The following is a 14865-nucleotide window of genomic DNA, read 5'->3' as shown; positions in this document are numbered from 1 at the left end:
CCATTTATGTGATAATTGTGAAATAACATGATTAAAGACATGGAGAAACACATTAGTGATTCCCAGAGGTTGGGGATGAGGAAGGGGCACAGTGAGAGGAATGGCTGTAGAGGGTAGCACAGGGGAGTCTTGTGCTGATGCGGGTGAGTTTCTTGATTGTGGTGGTGGTTATGGAAGCTTCACATATGATCGAACTATAGAGCTACAAAAGCACACACAGTTATACATCAGTGCATGTATAATTGGCAAGACCAAAATAAGACTGTGAATTATGTCACTATCAGTATTTTGGTTTTGCTATTGTACTATCGCCATGTGGCATTAACATTGGGGCAGGCTGAGGGAAGAGTACATGGGACTTCTTTTATACATTTCCTTAAAATTTCCTTCTCAAGACTCTGTATTTCAAAATAGAAAGTTAAGGCAGGGGAGAGACCAAACAAAATACAAAATATGTATTTAAAAATTAAGTTCAACTATGTCCGTAATCAAAATAAGAAATGAATCCATGCCATTTATTTACTAGATCAAGATTATCAATGTAGATTTAAAAAAGCAAAATCCAGTTATGTATTGCTTACAAAACATACAACTAAAACAAAATCACAAATAAGGGTGAAAATGATGGAATGAAAAAAACAAAACAATGTATTATGCAAATACTAAATAAAGGAAATCACACTGGCCCTAGGAGGAGTAATCCTTTGAAAATATATATGCATTCATAATTTCCTAATGGATTCTCACTGCATTCAGAGAAGATGACCTTCCAAGCTCTCTGTGATGTGGCTTCACTTTATCTCTCAGACCTTTCCTCTTCATGCTCCCTTGCTCCCTTTATTTATGTTAGCAATATCAGTCTTCTTTCTGCTCCTTCAACATAGCCAGGCAAACTCCTACCTCAGACCATTCCCCTTTTAGTTCCCTGCCTGGATGTTCCTTCCCCTCTACATTCACATGGCTCTCCATATTCGTCTCAGCATCATCTTCCATAACCAACCTATCAATTGCAATTACCACCTCCATGCCTTATCTTTCTGTTTCATTTCTCTATGGCTATTTATTACCATCTAACACTCTACGTATTACCTATGTATTATCTTCCCCACTATCACGTAAACGCCACAGGAGTAGGAATTTTGCTCATTTTCTTCACCACCATGTCCCCAGTGTGTTTGAAATTTTCTTTTTAGTTTCTAAAACACAAATTTAATCTAATATTTGGATATACAGAAAGGTTTTATACCGTTTTTCTTCCTTTCTTCCTTTCTTTCTTTCTTTCTTTCTCTCTCTCTCTCTCCCTCTCTCTTTCTCTCTCTCTCTCTTTAATCCTCCAATAATGCTGTGGGTTTTGAATTCTCATTTCCATGAGAATAAGGTGGATTAAATAATTTGTCCAAGAACAAATACAAAATAAACAGGGCAATCAAGACTTCAACCCGTGACCTCCAGTGCTCTTTTCACATTACCAGAGCTGAAGCACCACAGCTGAAGTTTAGCTAGTAAAGCGTGTATCACGAACAAGCAGATTCTGGGACAGAAGATATGTCATATGACATCATCCAACAAACCCAATGCACAAAAATGTGAGATTCAGACCTCAGGACATTCTCATGCCTTGGTGTACCTTTTAAACTCTGCTCTGCAAACCTGACACATGTGAACAATGGACTCACCCCTCCCTCCAATGGAGTCTAGGAGGATGTGTCTGGCTATCCTGCACCTACAACAACAAATTAATGTAACATTCATTGTATGTCAACTACACCTACCAAAAGAGAATATTAGAAATTTTTTAAATAATGAAAACAATTACAGCTTGTTAAAGACTGGGAGACGCACAACACTCATTGCTTGCCTCCTTCTGCTAAAGTGTAGAATTGTTGGGCGCCTGGGCGGCTCAGTCGGTTAAGCGTCCGACTTCAGCTCAGGTCATGATCTCACGGTTTGTGGGTTCGAACCCCGCATAGGGCTTTGTGCTGACAGCTCAGAGCCTGGAGCCTGTTTCAGATTCTGTGTCTCCCTCTCTCTCTGACCCTCCCCTGTTCACACTGTCTCTCTCTCTCTCTTTCAGAAATAAATAAAAAACATTTTTAAAAAATTAAATTGTAGAATTGTTTTTTCAGTCAGCTTTAGTATCATTCTATATATTACCACTCTGATGGTAGAATCTCATAAAATTATGCAAACAACATACAAACTAAGGCATGGGAAGAAAATACACCGATTGTACACACATATGCCCCAACAAATGAAGGGAGGTCTTCTGGTTAAATGATTATTATCTTAAAGCAGGTTTCAAACAAAAACAGAATTTTAACATCATTTACCTCAAGTATTTTATCTCCTGTTTTAAGAGCATTTGTTTTTCCCGCTGGACTGTCTTCTAAAACTTGTTTGATAAATATACCTTTAAGTTCCTCTCCATTCTTCAGGCGTTTTATAACAGTTTGTCCACCAACAATACTAATACCAAGGGACACGTTGGGTTCTCTAACAATCTCAACACTGTAAAAAGAAAATAAAATTCACTCATGAATAAGTTAATATAATGTGCTGAACTGTCACTAGAAGTGTTCACTTTGTACCAGATCTTGTGACTCGTGTCACAGTCATTTGTGGCACATGTGAAAACCTGAATTTGGAAAAAGATTTCTAATACAATAAATACACCTCTTAATATTCTTAATGTTCACAGCTCCTATCACAATATATTTTCTGTAATTACTTCTTTTAATCTGTATTCATAACATTAGCAAAGAACGGATGAAGAAAGTAATAAATGGGTGAAAAAAAAGTCAAGAAAGTCACATGTATCATTTTGGCAGAAATCACAGACTTTCACAATAAAAGAAATTTGCTGCTGAAAGTCTTGTTACCCAAGTGGCTTTTTCCAGCCAGCAGGTTTAACCTGTGCTTCTTTAAGTGGAGGAAACATTTTGCTTTTAAGGTTGGAAGGTTGTTCTCTTTTCTTCCTACCTCCACATCACTTTATTTTTTGTTGTTGTTTATTTTTATTTATTTTTTGAGAGAGAGAGAGAGAGAGAGAAATTCCAAGCAGGCTCCACACTGTCAGCGCAGAGCCTGATGCAGGACTCAGAACTCACGGAGATCATGACCTGAGCCAAAATTGGATGTGCAACCACCTGAGCCACCCAGGCACCCCCCCATACCACTGTAAAAAATAAAGGATGGAATAAAATTTGCTCCTCCATGGTTATGGATTTTGCTCAAAATGCATAGATGTGACCAATGATTAGCTGAAATTTTTAAAAAGTAGTGCAAAACATAGCTCCCAATGAGGGGCGCCTGAGTGGCTCAGTGGGTTAAGCATCTGACTCTTAGATTTCAGCTCAGATCAGGATTTCATGGTTAGTGGGATGGAGCCTGGGTCTATGCACTGAAAGTGTGGAGCCTGCTTTGGATTCTCTCTGTCCCTCTCCTGCTGGTGGGTGGCTCTCTCAAAATAAAACAAACATTAGAAAAAGAAAAGAAAACAGCTCCCAAGAGTGTTTAAGACAAAATTCAGAAGCTCAAGAAGAAAACAATGTAGGTAGGTATTGTGGAGTTAATAATGCATGCCGAATAGAAAGAGCAATCAAAGAAAGACTTTGAGGGGTGCCTGGGTGGCTTAGTCGGTTAAGCGTCCGACTTTCGCTCAGGTCATGATCTCACGGTTCGTGGGTTCGAGCCCCACATCGGGCTCTGTACTGACTGCCAGCTCGGAGCCTGGAGCCAATTTCAGAGTCTGTATCTCCCTCTCTCTCTGACACTCCCCTGCTCATGCTGTCTCTCTCTCTCTCTCCTAGAAATAAATTAAAAAATATTAAAAAAAAAAACTAAATTAACTTTTTTTAAAAAAAGGACTTTGATATACTATTAGCTTCAACGAGGCACAAACTTGGGACTAATACAAGAGAAGGAAGACAGAAATAATTTGATACATGACAGAAACTTCAACTAATGTTGTTGTTCATTAAAAAAAAAAAAAAACAAAACCAAGGGAAGAAATTTTAGTGCATTCAAGGCATTCCTACCTGCCTTCCTCAGTGATGCAGTTATAGAACATCCTTAGTCCATCAGTTACTACCATACATGGACAAGTGTAAATTGTTTTCTCTGCAAGAGTATGATGAAGACTTTCCTAATATTGATTATAGTCATTTTACCCAGGTGAAAATCTCTCAAGAAGAGAAACTGAGACTAAAATTTAGGCCAGCCTAGATGTGAATTGTGACATTTACATAATCTGTAAAGAATGTCTAAATGACACTATAAAATTAAAAAGCAGCTAATTGATTGTGTTCTCCTACTGAGAAAGCCAATGATGTTATCAACATACATCCGCGGTGGACCCCAGTGGCTGAAGTTTGGAGTTTCTTCTCCTTCACCTTCTTCTCTCTCAGGTAACTCGCTGCAGAGAGACAAAGGCAAAATCCACATGCACCTTGTAACATATAGTGCTACTAAAAGTTCTTACAAAGTTTTGAAATTAAACAATCTGTGGTTAAATAGCTCTTAATTTTTAAGGTTTAAAATATTTACATCAACAGTTAACTATCCGTCCAAAACAAAAACACATGGCTTTTAATGTTCAACAGATACCCACCAGGCACCAGAAAATCATAGAATTATTATAAACACTTTTACTGGTGATACTCTAGATGCTATTTCCTAACAATCTGTGTGTAATTTGTACAACTTCACATTTGTTTCAGATCAATGTACAAAATATTATAACATATATCTTAAAACTTGGTCTTGATTGACCAGCAAAGAAAACACTCCAGCAAAACCAACATACATAGCTGAAATGGCTAAACAGGAAACACAATGAAGGCCTCTTTCTAGATCTGTCATCCTGGCCCTAAATAATTCCTCAGTTATTTGTATCCCATGAATGTTTTGTGTCGTTATCCATCACTTTGCAGTTTGCAGAGATTTCCTTCTGTTAGATCTAATTCCAACCTTCCACCTACCACTGCCATACTTTGACCCATCAAGTTACGTTAATATGGAAATGATAACATAAAATGCTAAAGTACAGGGGTGGCTGCAAGGCTCGGTCAGTTAAGTGTCTTTTTTTTAATGTTTATTTATTTTTGAGGGTGGGCAGGGGGACAGAGGGGCAGAGAGAGAGAAAGGGTGAGGGACTGAACCTGAAGAAGGCACTAGGCGCCAAGTGTCAGCACAGAGCCCAACACGGGGCTTAAACTCATGACTGTGACCTGAACCGACGTCAGACCAAGCCACCTAGGTGCCCCAAGCGTCTGACTCTTGATTTTGGCTCAAGTCATGACCTCAGGGTCATGGGATCGAGCTTTGGATTCTCTCTCTCTCTGCCTCTCTCCCCTCCTCAAAATAAATGAACTTAAAATAAAAAGATCTTTTAAAAAGCGCTGAATTACAGAGTACATATAAAGGCAATGCTATCTAGCACTCNCAATAAACTATTAAAAAAAAAAAAAAAAGGCAATGCTATCTAATAGGGTAGAGACATTACCATATATTACCCGAAAGAAGAGTCAGGAGTCCTGAGCTCCAGTCCAACCTGCACCGTGAAGTAGGTATGTGACTGTGGACCACCACCTGACATAACAGGTCTGAAGTATAAATTTTATTACTCTATACAAAAAAGTAGGCACTACCTCTTCCACTACATGTTCTCAAAAACCCTCTGAAGCAGGCACTATAAGTCATATTATTCTTTTTCCACGTGAGGAAGTGAGGCTCAAGAAAGGCTCCAACGTAACTACATAGCCTCTCCACAGTATTCAAATCTTTGTTGCAGCCTAAAAGTTTCAATGCTCCATTTTTCTCTGAACTCTCAAATGAGTCCTATAAATAGTAGCAAAACTCCAAACCTACCTGTCTCTCTACAGACAGACTTTCTAGTATAGAATGGTTGAAGGCCGAATGAAAAAGAGAAAACTGAAAGGATCTAGACAATCCAAGTATCAGTTAAGAAATTGGGATCATGAGGGGTCATTAACATCTCACTTATTCCCAGATAGATTTGTTGCCTCAGCCGGTCAATGTTTTCATGATTAAGAGCATCGTAGTATTCAAGGAACAAGAGTTTGGCATATACTTGCCAATTACTTACCTAATGTCCTTTCCTCCTTCCTTACCAACACAACCTCTCCTTTATTCCAGGTGGCACTATGCCCAGCTTTAAAGAAAAACATTTTCTGGACTTCCTTTCAGCTAATGCTAACTGGGTGCTATAGTTCTGATATGGAAATACAAGTCCCCAGAGATTTAGAAAAACTCATTACATGGAGTGAGAATCGTCTGGCAGGAGCCTTTGATTCTATGACCTTCCCTTTCTTCTTGCCTAGAAGGCAGAGATGATATTGGCAGTGAAGCATGCATTTTAAAATCATGAAGGAACAGTGACTAAAGCAATGCAGTAAAGACAGCAGAGAAGAAAGGAAGAAGGTGTTTAAGACCCTGGCAGATCACCTTCTTCAGGGGTTTTTAAAGAAAAAAAATTACAGCCCCACTTGGTTAAGTCACCCCAAGTGGAGAGTTTTATAAGCAGCTGAATGCAATCCCTAAAGGATACCCATGATTCTACCGACTTAAGTGAAGTCTTCATATTATCACATTATATTATTCTTTGCACATGTGCATAGATGTTCGCTGAATAGCTGTAATAGCAGAAGCTTTCATATTTTGATTACCCTATGTAACCATAACAAGGGTTAAATGACATGACTATCATTTAATGGAGGCTTAATAGTCATTTCCTTTACAATTTTTTTCATCTGAATTGGTATCAAAATTTTTCCCCATGTAGTATAATCATTTTTTATTTAACAGCATCTTACTAGCCCATGCTGTTGATATAATTTATCTGCCATCCCAGATATGATCTACTTACATTATATTCTGTTGTTCGGAATGTGGACATTACTGCAAGGAATACTGTCATGCTCTATTTTAGAATTCCCCTTTAAATAAATATTAACTGCAGATTAAAAATTAAAAACCCCCAAACCAAACCAACATTGAAACTTTCCTTCTATTTTCTGCTTTCCTGTATCCCAAATCATGATAGGTGTGATAATAAGTCATAAATATTTGGTCTAATCAAGGACACATCTTGGGGCTGGCTAATCTTTTCCAGAGATCTTGGAGGGCAAGTACTCTCATCATGCTCACTCTGCCACACTCTAGAGTGCCCCTGACTCTTGGAGGAGAGTTCTCCACGAGTCTGATGCCTGGTTTTCACAGCTCATATCCAGGGACACCCTTTGATTGCCTGGCTCCGGTGGATGAAGGGTCTTGCATATCTGGGTCCCACAGGACCATGGCAATCAGAGGACGCTTCCTGGTAGGCTACCATCACCAGGGGACTTCCAACACAGCAGACTGAGGCACATGCCTCAGTCTTTCTGTGAAAAAGATCACTTTGCTCATCCTGGATCTTTGGACTAAGGGGCAGGCTTCAGGTCTGGCACACATCCAGTGCCCTACAATGTGGCTCTAAAGGAACATAGGCTGGGAACACCACCTTGGCACTTTCCCTCTGCTTTGCTCCAGCTGTCTAATGTCTCCACACAGGAGTTTATACACTCTTCTGGAGCCCCAGTTTTTGCAGCTGACACCCAAGGCACACCTCAGACTCCTTGTCTTTGGTGGCCAGTGAGGGTGAGGCTTACACATGTGGCCCCTCAGGATCATATATATTTGCATGCTTTTAAAGCTGCTGCCTGAGGGTCTGGCTTCTAGGCAGCCTGATTCTCCCCTTTTGGAAACTGACATCCTCAGTTGAGGCACATTCTCAACTACCAGGAGATGTTAAAAATACAACAGCCTGCTTGAACAAGCACAGGAATTTGGGAAACAACCCAATAGCTATGGTAGGGCTCAATGAAAAGTTTCAACTCCTACACAAGGCTACTCTTTCTAGACTGGGAGAGGTGGCAATTTCATCTACTATATAGAAACCAACACAGAAAGTCAAGAAAAATGAAGAAACAGAGGAATGTTCCAAATGAAATAAGAAAAACACCTCAGACTTGACACATCCCCAAAAGCAAGGGAATTAAGAGCAAAAATAAACTACTGGGACCTCATCAAGATAAAAAGCTACTACACGGCAAAGGAAACAATCCATAAAACTAATAGGCAACCAACGGAATGGGAAAAGATAGTTACAAATGATGTATCAGACAAAGGGTTAATATCCAAAATCTATAAGGAACCCACCAAACTCCACACCCAAAAAACAAACAACCCAGTGAAGAAGGGGCAGAAGATATGAACAGACACTTCTCCAAAGAGGACATCTAGATGGCCAACAGACACATGAAACAATGCTCAGCATCCCTCCTCATCAGGGAAATACAAATCAAAACCACACCGAGTCAGTGTGTTTTGACTGACTCACGCCAGTCAGAGTGGCTAAAATGAGCAAATCAGAGGACTCTAGATGCTGGCAAGGATGTGGAGAAATGGGCACCCTCCTACACTGTTGGTGGAAATGTAAACTGGTGCAGCCCCTCTGGAAAACAGCACGGAGGGTCCTCAAAAAATTACCAACAGAACTCCCCTATGACCCAGAAATAGTACTGCTAGGAATTTACCCAAGGGATATAGGAATGCTGATGCACAGGAGCACATGTACCCCAATGTTCATAGCAGCACTCTCAACAATAGCCAAAACANAAAGAGAGAGAGAGAGAAAGAGAGCGAGAGAGAGAGAGAGAGAAAGAAAGAACGAAAGAAAGAACGAAAGAAAGAACGAAAGAAAGAAAGAAAGAAAGAAAGAAAGAAAGAAAGAAAGAAAGAAAAAGAAAGAAAGAAAGAAAAACACCTCAGAATACCTAAATGAAAAGGAGATAAGCAATATATCTGATAAAGAGTCCAAGGTCATCATCATAAAGATGATCACTGAACTTGAAAGAAGAATGGATGAACACAGTTAAAGCTTCAACAAATACATGGAAAACATAAGAAAGTACCTAACCAAAGTCACAGAGCTGAAGAATGCAATATGTAAAGTGAGAAATACACTAGACATGCTCACTGGCTGACTAGATTTGACAGTAGGATCAGTCAGCTCAAAGACAAAACCAAGGAGTTCACCCCAATCAAAGAACCAAAAGGAAGAAAGAATAAGAAAAAAATTAAAATAGCTTAAGGGATTTATAAGACAACTTCAAATAAACTAACATTCATTTTTTTTACAGGGCTCCCAGGAGGAGTTAAGAAAGAGAAAGAGGCAGGAATCTCATTTGAGGAAATAATGGCTAAAACTCCCCTAACATGGGAAATAAAATAGCCATCCAGATCCAGGAAGCGCAGAGAGTTCCAAACAAGTTGAAACCAAAGAGACTCACACCAAGACATGTTATAATTAAAATGTCAAAAGTTAAAGACAAGGGAAGAATAGTAAATGCAGCAAAAGAAAAAAACTTTCTTAATATAAGAAACCCCTCCACTTCCCGCAATAAGATTGCCAGCAGAGTTTTAAGCACATTCTTTATAGGCCACAAGGGAAGCGCATGATATATTCGAAGTGCTGAAAGAAAAAACTTCAAACCAAAGATACTCTATCTGGCAAAATTATCATTCAGAATTGAGGGAGAGAGAAACGGTTTTCCAGACAAGCAAAAACTAAAGGTGTTTATCACCACTAAATTGGGCTTACAAGAAATGTTACAGGGGCTTCTTTAAGCTGAAAAGAAAGAGTGCTAATTAGTAATGAGAACACATGTGAAAGAACAAATCTCATTGGAAAAGTAAATATATAATAAAGGTCGTGGTTTATTTATAAAGCTAGTATAAGGGCTAAAAGAAGAAAAATAGTAAAATAACTGTGATTACAATAATTAGTTAAGGGACACACAAGACAAAAAGATGTGAAATATAATATCAAAAACATAAAACATGGTGGGGGTAGTAAAAAGACTGAGCTTTAGAATGGGATCGCATGTAAGCTATTATCAACTGAATGTCGACTATTATAGATATAAGTTGTTACATCTAAGTCTCTTGGTAACTAAAAACCAAAAACCTACAGTAAATACACAAAACATTAAAAAATATAAGCAGACCAATGAAGAAAGTTACGAAACCACAAAGAAATCAAGAGAAGAAAGGAACAGAGAAAAACCACAAAAACAGACAGAAAACAATGAACAAAATGACAATAAACACATACCTCTCAATAACTACTTTAAATGTAAATGTACTAAAATCTCCAAAGACAAAAAGTAGCTAAATGGATGAAAAAATAAGACCCATCTACATGCTGCCTACAAGACTCCCTTCAGATGAAAAGACACACACAGACTGAAAGTGAAGTAATGAAAAAGTATATTCCATGCAATGGAAAGCTGGAGCAGATATACTTCTATCAGACAAAATAAACTTTAAAACAAAGATTAAGAGACAAGGGTGTTATATTATGATAAAAGAATCAGTCCAATAAGAGAAAATAACATTTATATATAACATAGGAGCACTTAACTATATTAAGCAAACATTAACAGACCTAAAGGGAAAAACTGTGTTACAATAATAGTAGGGGACTTTAATTCCCCATTTATATCAATGGATAGATCATCTAGACAAAAAAAATCAATAAGGAAACATCTACCTCAAATGACATGTTAGACCAGATGGATTTAACAGACATATACAGATTATACCATCCAAAAGCATTAGAATACACATTCTTCAAGTGTACACGGAGTATTTCCTAAGACAGATCATCTTAGGCCACAAGTTTTGTTTTGTTCTTTTAAGTTTATTTTTGAGACAGAGAGTATATGCAACACAAGTGGGGGAGGGGTAGAGAGAGAGGGGGAATCTAAAGTGGGCTCTGCTCTGACCCCAGAGACCCCCCATGCAGGGCTCAAACTCACAAACCCTGAGATCATGACCTGAGTTGAAGTTAGATGCTTAACTGACTAAGGCACCCAGGCACCCTCACAAAACAAGTCTAAATCATTTTAAAATATATATATTTTTTAACATTTTTGAGAGACGGAGAGGGATAGAGCATGAGCAGAGAAGGGGCAGAGAGAGGGAGACACAGAATCTGAAGCAGGCTCCAGGCTCTGAGCTGTCAGCACAGAGCCCAACAGAGGGCTTGAACCCATCAACTGTGACCCGAGCTGAAGTCGGATGTTCAACAGACTGCACCACCCAGGCGCCCCACAAGTCTTAATCATTTTAAGATGACTGAAATTAAGTGAAGCATCATTTTCAACTGCAAAGGTATGAAATGAGAAACTAGAAAGTTCATAAATATGTGGAGATTAAACAACATTCTTTGACCCATTGGTTAATCCAAAGAGAAATAAAAGAGAAATAAAAAAAGAAATAAAAGAAATACCTTGAGATAAACAAAAATGGGAATTTAACATACCGAACTTTATGTGATACAGCAAAAAAGCAGTTCTAAGAGGAAAGCTCATAGCAATTAATGCCTACCTCAAGAAACAAGAAAAGCCTCAAATGACCTAACTTTACACGTGAAGGAACTAGAAAAACAAATGAAGCCCAAAGTTTTAGAAGGAAGGAAATAACAATGATTAGAGAAGAAATAAATGAAATAGAGACTAAAATGACAATAGAAAAGATAAATGAAACTAAAAGCTGGTTCTTTGAAAAGATACACAAAATTGACAAACCTTTAGCTAGACTAACCAAGGGAAAAAGAGGTCTCCTATAAAATCAGAAATGCCACTGATGCCACAGACATACAAAGAATCATGAGACTACTATTGAACAATTATATGCCAACAAATGAGACAACTTAGAAGAAACAGATAAATTCCTTGAAACATACAATCTGTCAAGACTGAATAAGATGGAAATAGAAAATCTGCATAGACCATTTACTAACAAGGAGATTGAATCAGTAACTGAAAACCTCCCAACAAACCAAAGTTCAGAACCAAAAAGACTTGACTAGTGAATCCTACCAAACATTCAAAGAAAATTTATTACCAATTCTTCTCAAAATTTTCCAAAAAATAGAAGAGGGTGAACTCTTCCAACCATATTTTACATGACCAGCATTACCTTGATACCAAAACAAGACAAAGATATTTGTATCTTTGAAGATGCAAAACTCCTCAACAAAATATTAGCAAACCAAATTCAACAATATATTAAAAGGATCATACACCATAATGCAGTAAAACTGATTCCAAGAATGCAAGTATGATTCAATCAGAAATCAATGTGATACAAGACATTAACAACATGAAGGCTAAAAATCATATGATCATCTCAATAGATGCAGAAAAATCATTTGATAAAATGTGACATCTATTTATAATAAAAACTCTCAATAATGCAGGTATAGAGGAAAGTACCTCAACATAATGTCATATATGACAAGCCCAAGGCTAACATCACACTCAACAGTGAAAAGCTGAAAGCTTTTCCTTTAAGATCAGGAACAAGACAAGAATGACCACTGTTACCACTTTTATTCAAAAGAAACCAAAGGTATCCAAATTGGAAAGGAAGAAGTAAAACTCACTATTTGCAGATGACATGATATCATATATAGAAAATGCTAAAGACTCTATCAAAAAGATGTTAGAATAAACAAATTCTGTAGAGTTGCAGTATAAAAAATCAACATGCAAAATTCAGTTGTGTTTCTTTACACCAATACGAAGTATCAGAGAAATTAAGAAAACAATCCCATTCACAATTTGATCAAGAATAAAATACATAAAATTAAATTAACCAAGGAGATAAAAAACCTGCATTCTGAAAACTACAAGATATTAATGAAAGAAATTGAAGGCACAACACAATTAAATGAAAAGATATTCCATTCTCATGGATTAGAAAAATTATTATTTTAAAAATTTTTTAAAGTTTGTTTCTTTTTGAGAGAGAGAGAGAGACAGAGCACAAATGTGGAAGGGGCAGAGACAGAGGGAGACACAGAATCTGAAGCAGGCTCTGAATTATCAGCACAGAGCCCGATGTGGGGCTCAAACTCACGATTATGACCTAAACTGAAGTTGGATGCCCAACTGACTGAGCCACCCAGGCACCCCAGAAAATTAATATTTTTAAAATGTCCATACTTTCCAAAGTAATATACAGATTCAGTGCAACTGCTATTAAAATACCAGCGGTACTTTTCACAGAAATAGAACAAACAATACTAAAATTTATATAAAACCACAAAGACCTGGAATAACCAAAACAATCTTGAGAAAGAACAAAGCTAGAGGCAACACACTTACAGATTTCAAACTATATTACAAAGCTATAGTAATCAAACAGTATGGTATTGGCATAAAAGGAAACACCTACATCAATGGAATAGAGTCCAGAAATAAACCCACATATAGATCATCAATTAATTTACAACAAAGGAGCCAAGTACATACAGTGGGGAAAGGATGGTCTCTTCAATAAATGGTGCTGGGAAAATGGCACAGCCACACACAAAAGAATGATACTAGACCACTATGTCACAACATACACAAAAATTAACACAAAATGGATTAAAGACTTGGATATAAGACCTGAGACCATAAAATTCCCAGGAGAAAACATAGGCCTTAGTCGTGATTTTTGCAATCTGACACCAAACGTGAATGGAACAAAAGCAAAAATAAACAAGTAGGACCACATCAAACTAAAAAGCTTCTTCTGTACAGTAAAGGAAACAATAAACAGAATGAAATGACAACCTACTGAATGGGATAAAATAATTGCAAGTCATATATCTGATAAGGGAATAAAACCAAAATATATAAAGAATTCATACAAGTCAATACCAAAAAGCAAACAATCCAATTTAAAAATGGGCTCAAGATCTGAAAAGACGTTTTCCAAAGAAGAAATACAGATGATCAGCAAGTACTGGTAATGCTTAACATCATTAATCAGCAGAGAAATGCAAATCAAAACCACAATGAAGTACACTTTACACCTATTAGAATGGAAATTATCAAAAAAGCAAGAAATAACAAGTGTTGACTGGCAAAGATATGGAGAAAAGGGAATTCCTGCACACTGTTGTTGGAAATGTAAATTGATGCAACCCTATGGAAAAAGTATGGGGCTTCTTCAAAAATTTAAAAATACAATTACTATATGATCCATCAATTTCACTTCTGAGTATTTAGCTGAAAAGAAAGAACATATTAATACGAAAGATACATGCATTTCCATGTTCAGTGCAGCATTATATATGATAGCCAAGATACAGAAACAGTCTAAGTGTCCACTGATAGATAAATAAAGAAATCATGGTATAAATTTTAAATGGAATATTGTACAGCCATCAAAGTAATGAAACCTCGTCATTTGAGACAACATGGATGGAACTTGAGGGTGTTATGCTAAGTGAAATCAATCAGACAAAGATAAATACCATATGACCTCTCTTATATGTGGAATCTAAGACAACAGGGGTGCCTGGGAAGCTCAGCCGGTTAAGTGTCCAGCTCCTGATTTCAGCTCAGGTAATAATCTCACAGTTTGTGGGATCAAGCCTCACTGACGGCGCAGAGACTGTTTGGGATTCTCTCTCACTCTCTCTACATGTCTCCCATGCTCATGTACGCTTTCTGTCTCTCTCAAAATAAATAAACATTAAAAATAAAATAAAACAACAAAAACACAAGCTCAGACACAGAGGACAACTGCTGCAAGAGGCAGGGGGTGAGAGATAGGAGAAATGGGCGAACTGTTTCTGTTTTAGTTTATTATTTTTTTAATGTTATTTATTTTTGAAAGAGAGAGAGAGAAACAGTGAGCAGCACAGGGAGAGAGAGAGAGACAGACAGACAGACAGACAGACAGACTCCAAAGCAGGCCCCAGGCTCTGAGGTGTCAGCAGAGCACAGAGGCCAAGGGCAGGGC

At 37.6% G+C, this 14865-nt stretch overlaps 1 protein-coding gene across 4 annotated transcripts in view; it reads right to left on the bottom strand.

Annotated features, from left to right (window-relative positions):
- Positions 1 to 14865, bottom strand: part of PATJ (PATJ crumbs cell polarity complex component) — a 391357-nt gene that overhangs the window by 272560 nt on the left and 103932 nt on the right. For all 4 annotated transcript variants that reach the window (XM_077768086.1, XM_077768084.1, XM_077768085.1 and 1 more), the window contains 2 exons: positions 4343 to 4414; positions 2331 to 2508 (listed from right to left, as the gene is read on the bottom strand). In XM_077768086.1, coding sequence (XP_077624212.1) covers positions 2331 to 2508; positions 4343 to 4414 — 250 coding nt within the window. The remainder of the gene's footprint in view (positions 1 to 2330; positions 2509 to 4342; positions 4415 to 14865) is intronic.

Source organism: Crocuta crocuta, unplaced genomic scaffold (genome assembly GCF_008692635.1).
Source record: "Crocuta crocuta isolate KB4526 unplaced genomic scaffold, BGI_CrCroc_1.0 scaffold85, whole genome shotgun sequence".
Lineage (NCBI taxonomy): Eukaryota > Metazoa > Chordata > Mammalia > Carnivora > Hyaenidae > Crocuta > Crocuta crocuta.
The sequence above is the reverse complement of the archived record's forward strand: the minus strand, read 5'-3'. Positions and strand labels throughout refer to the sequence as shown.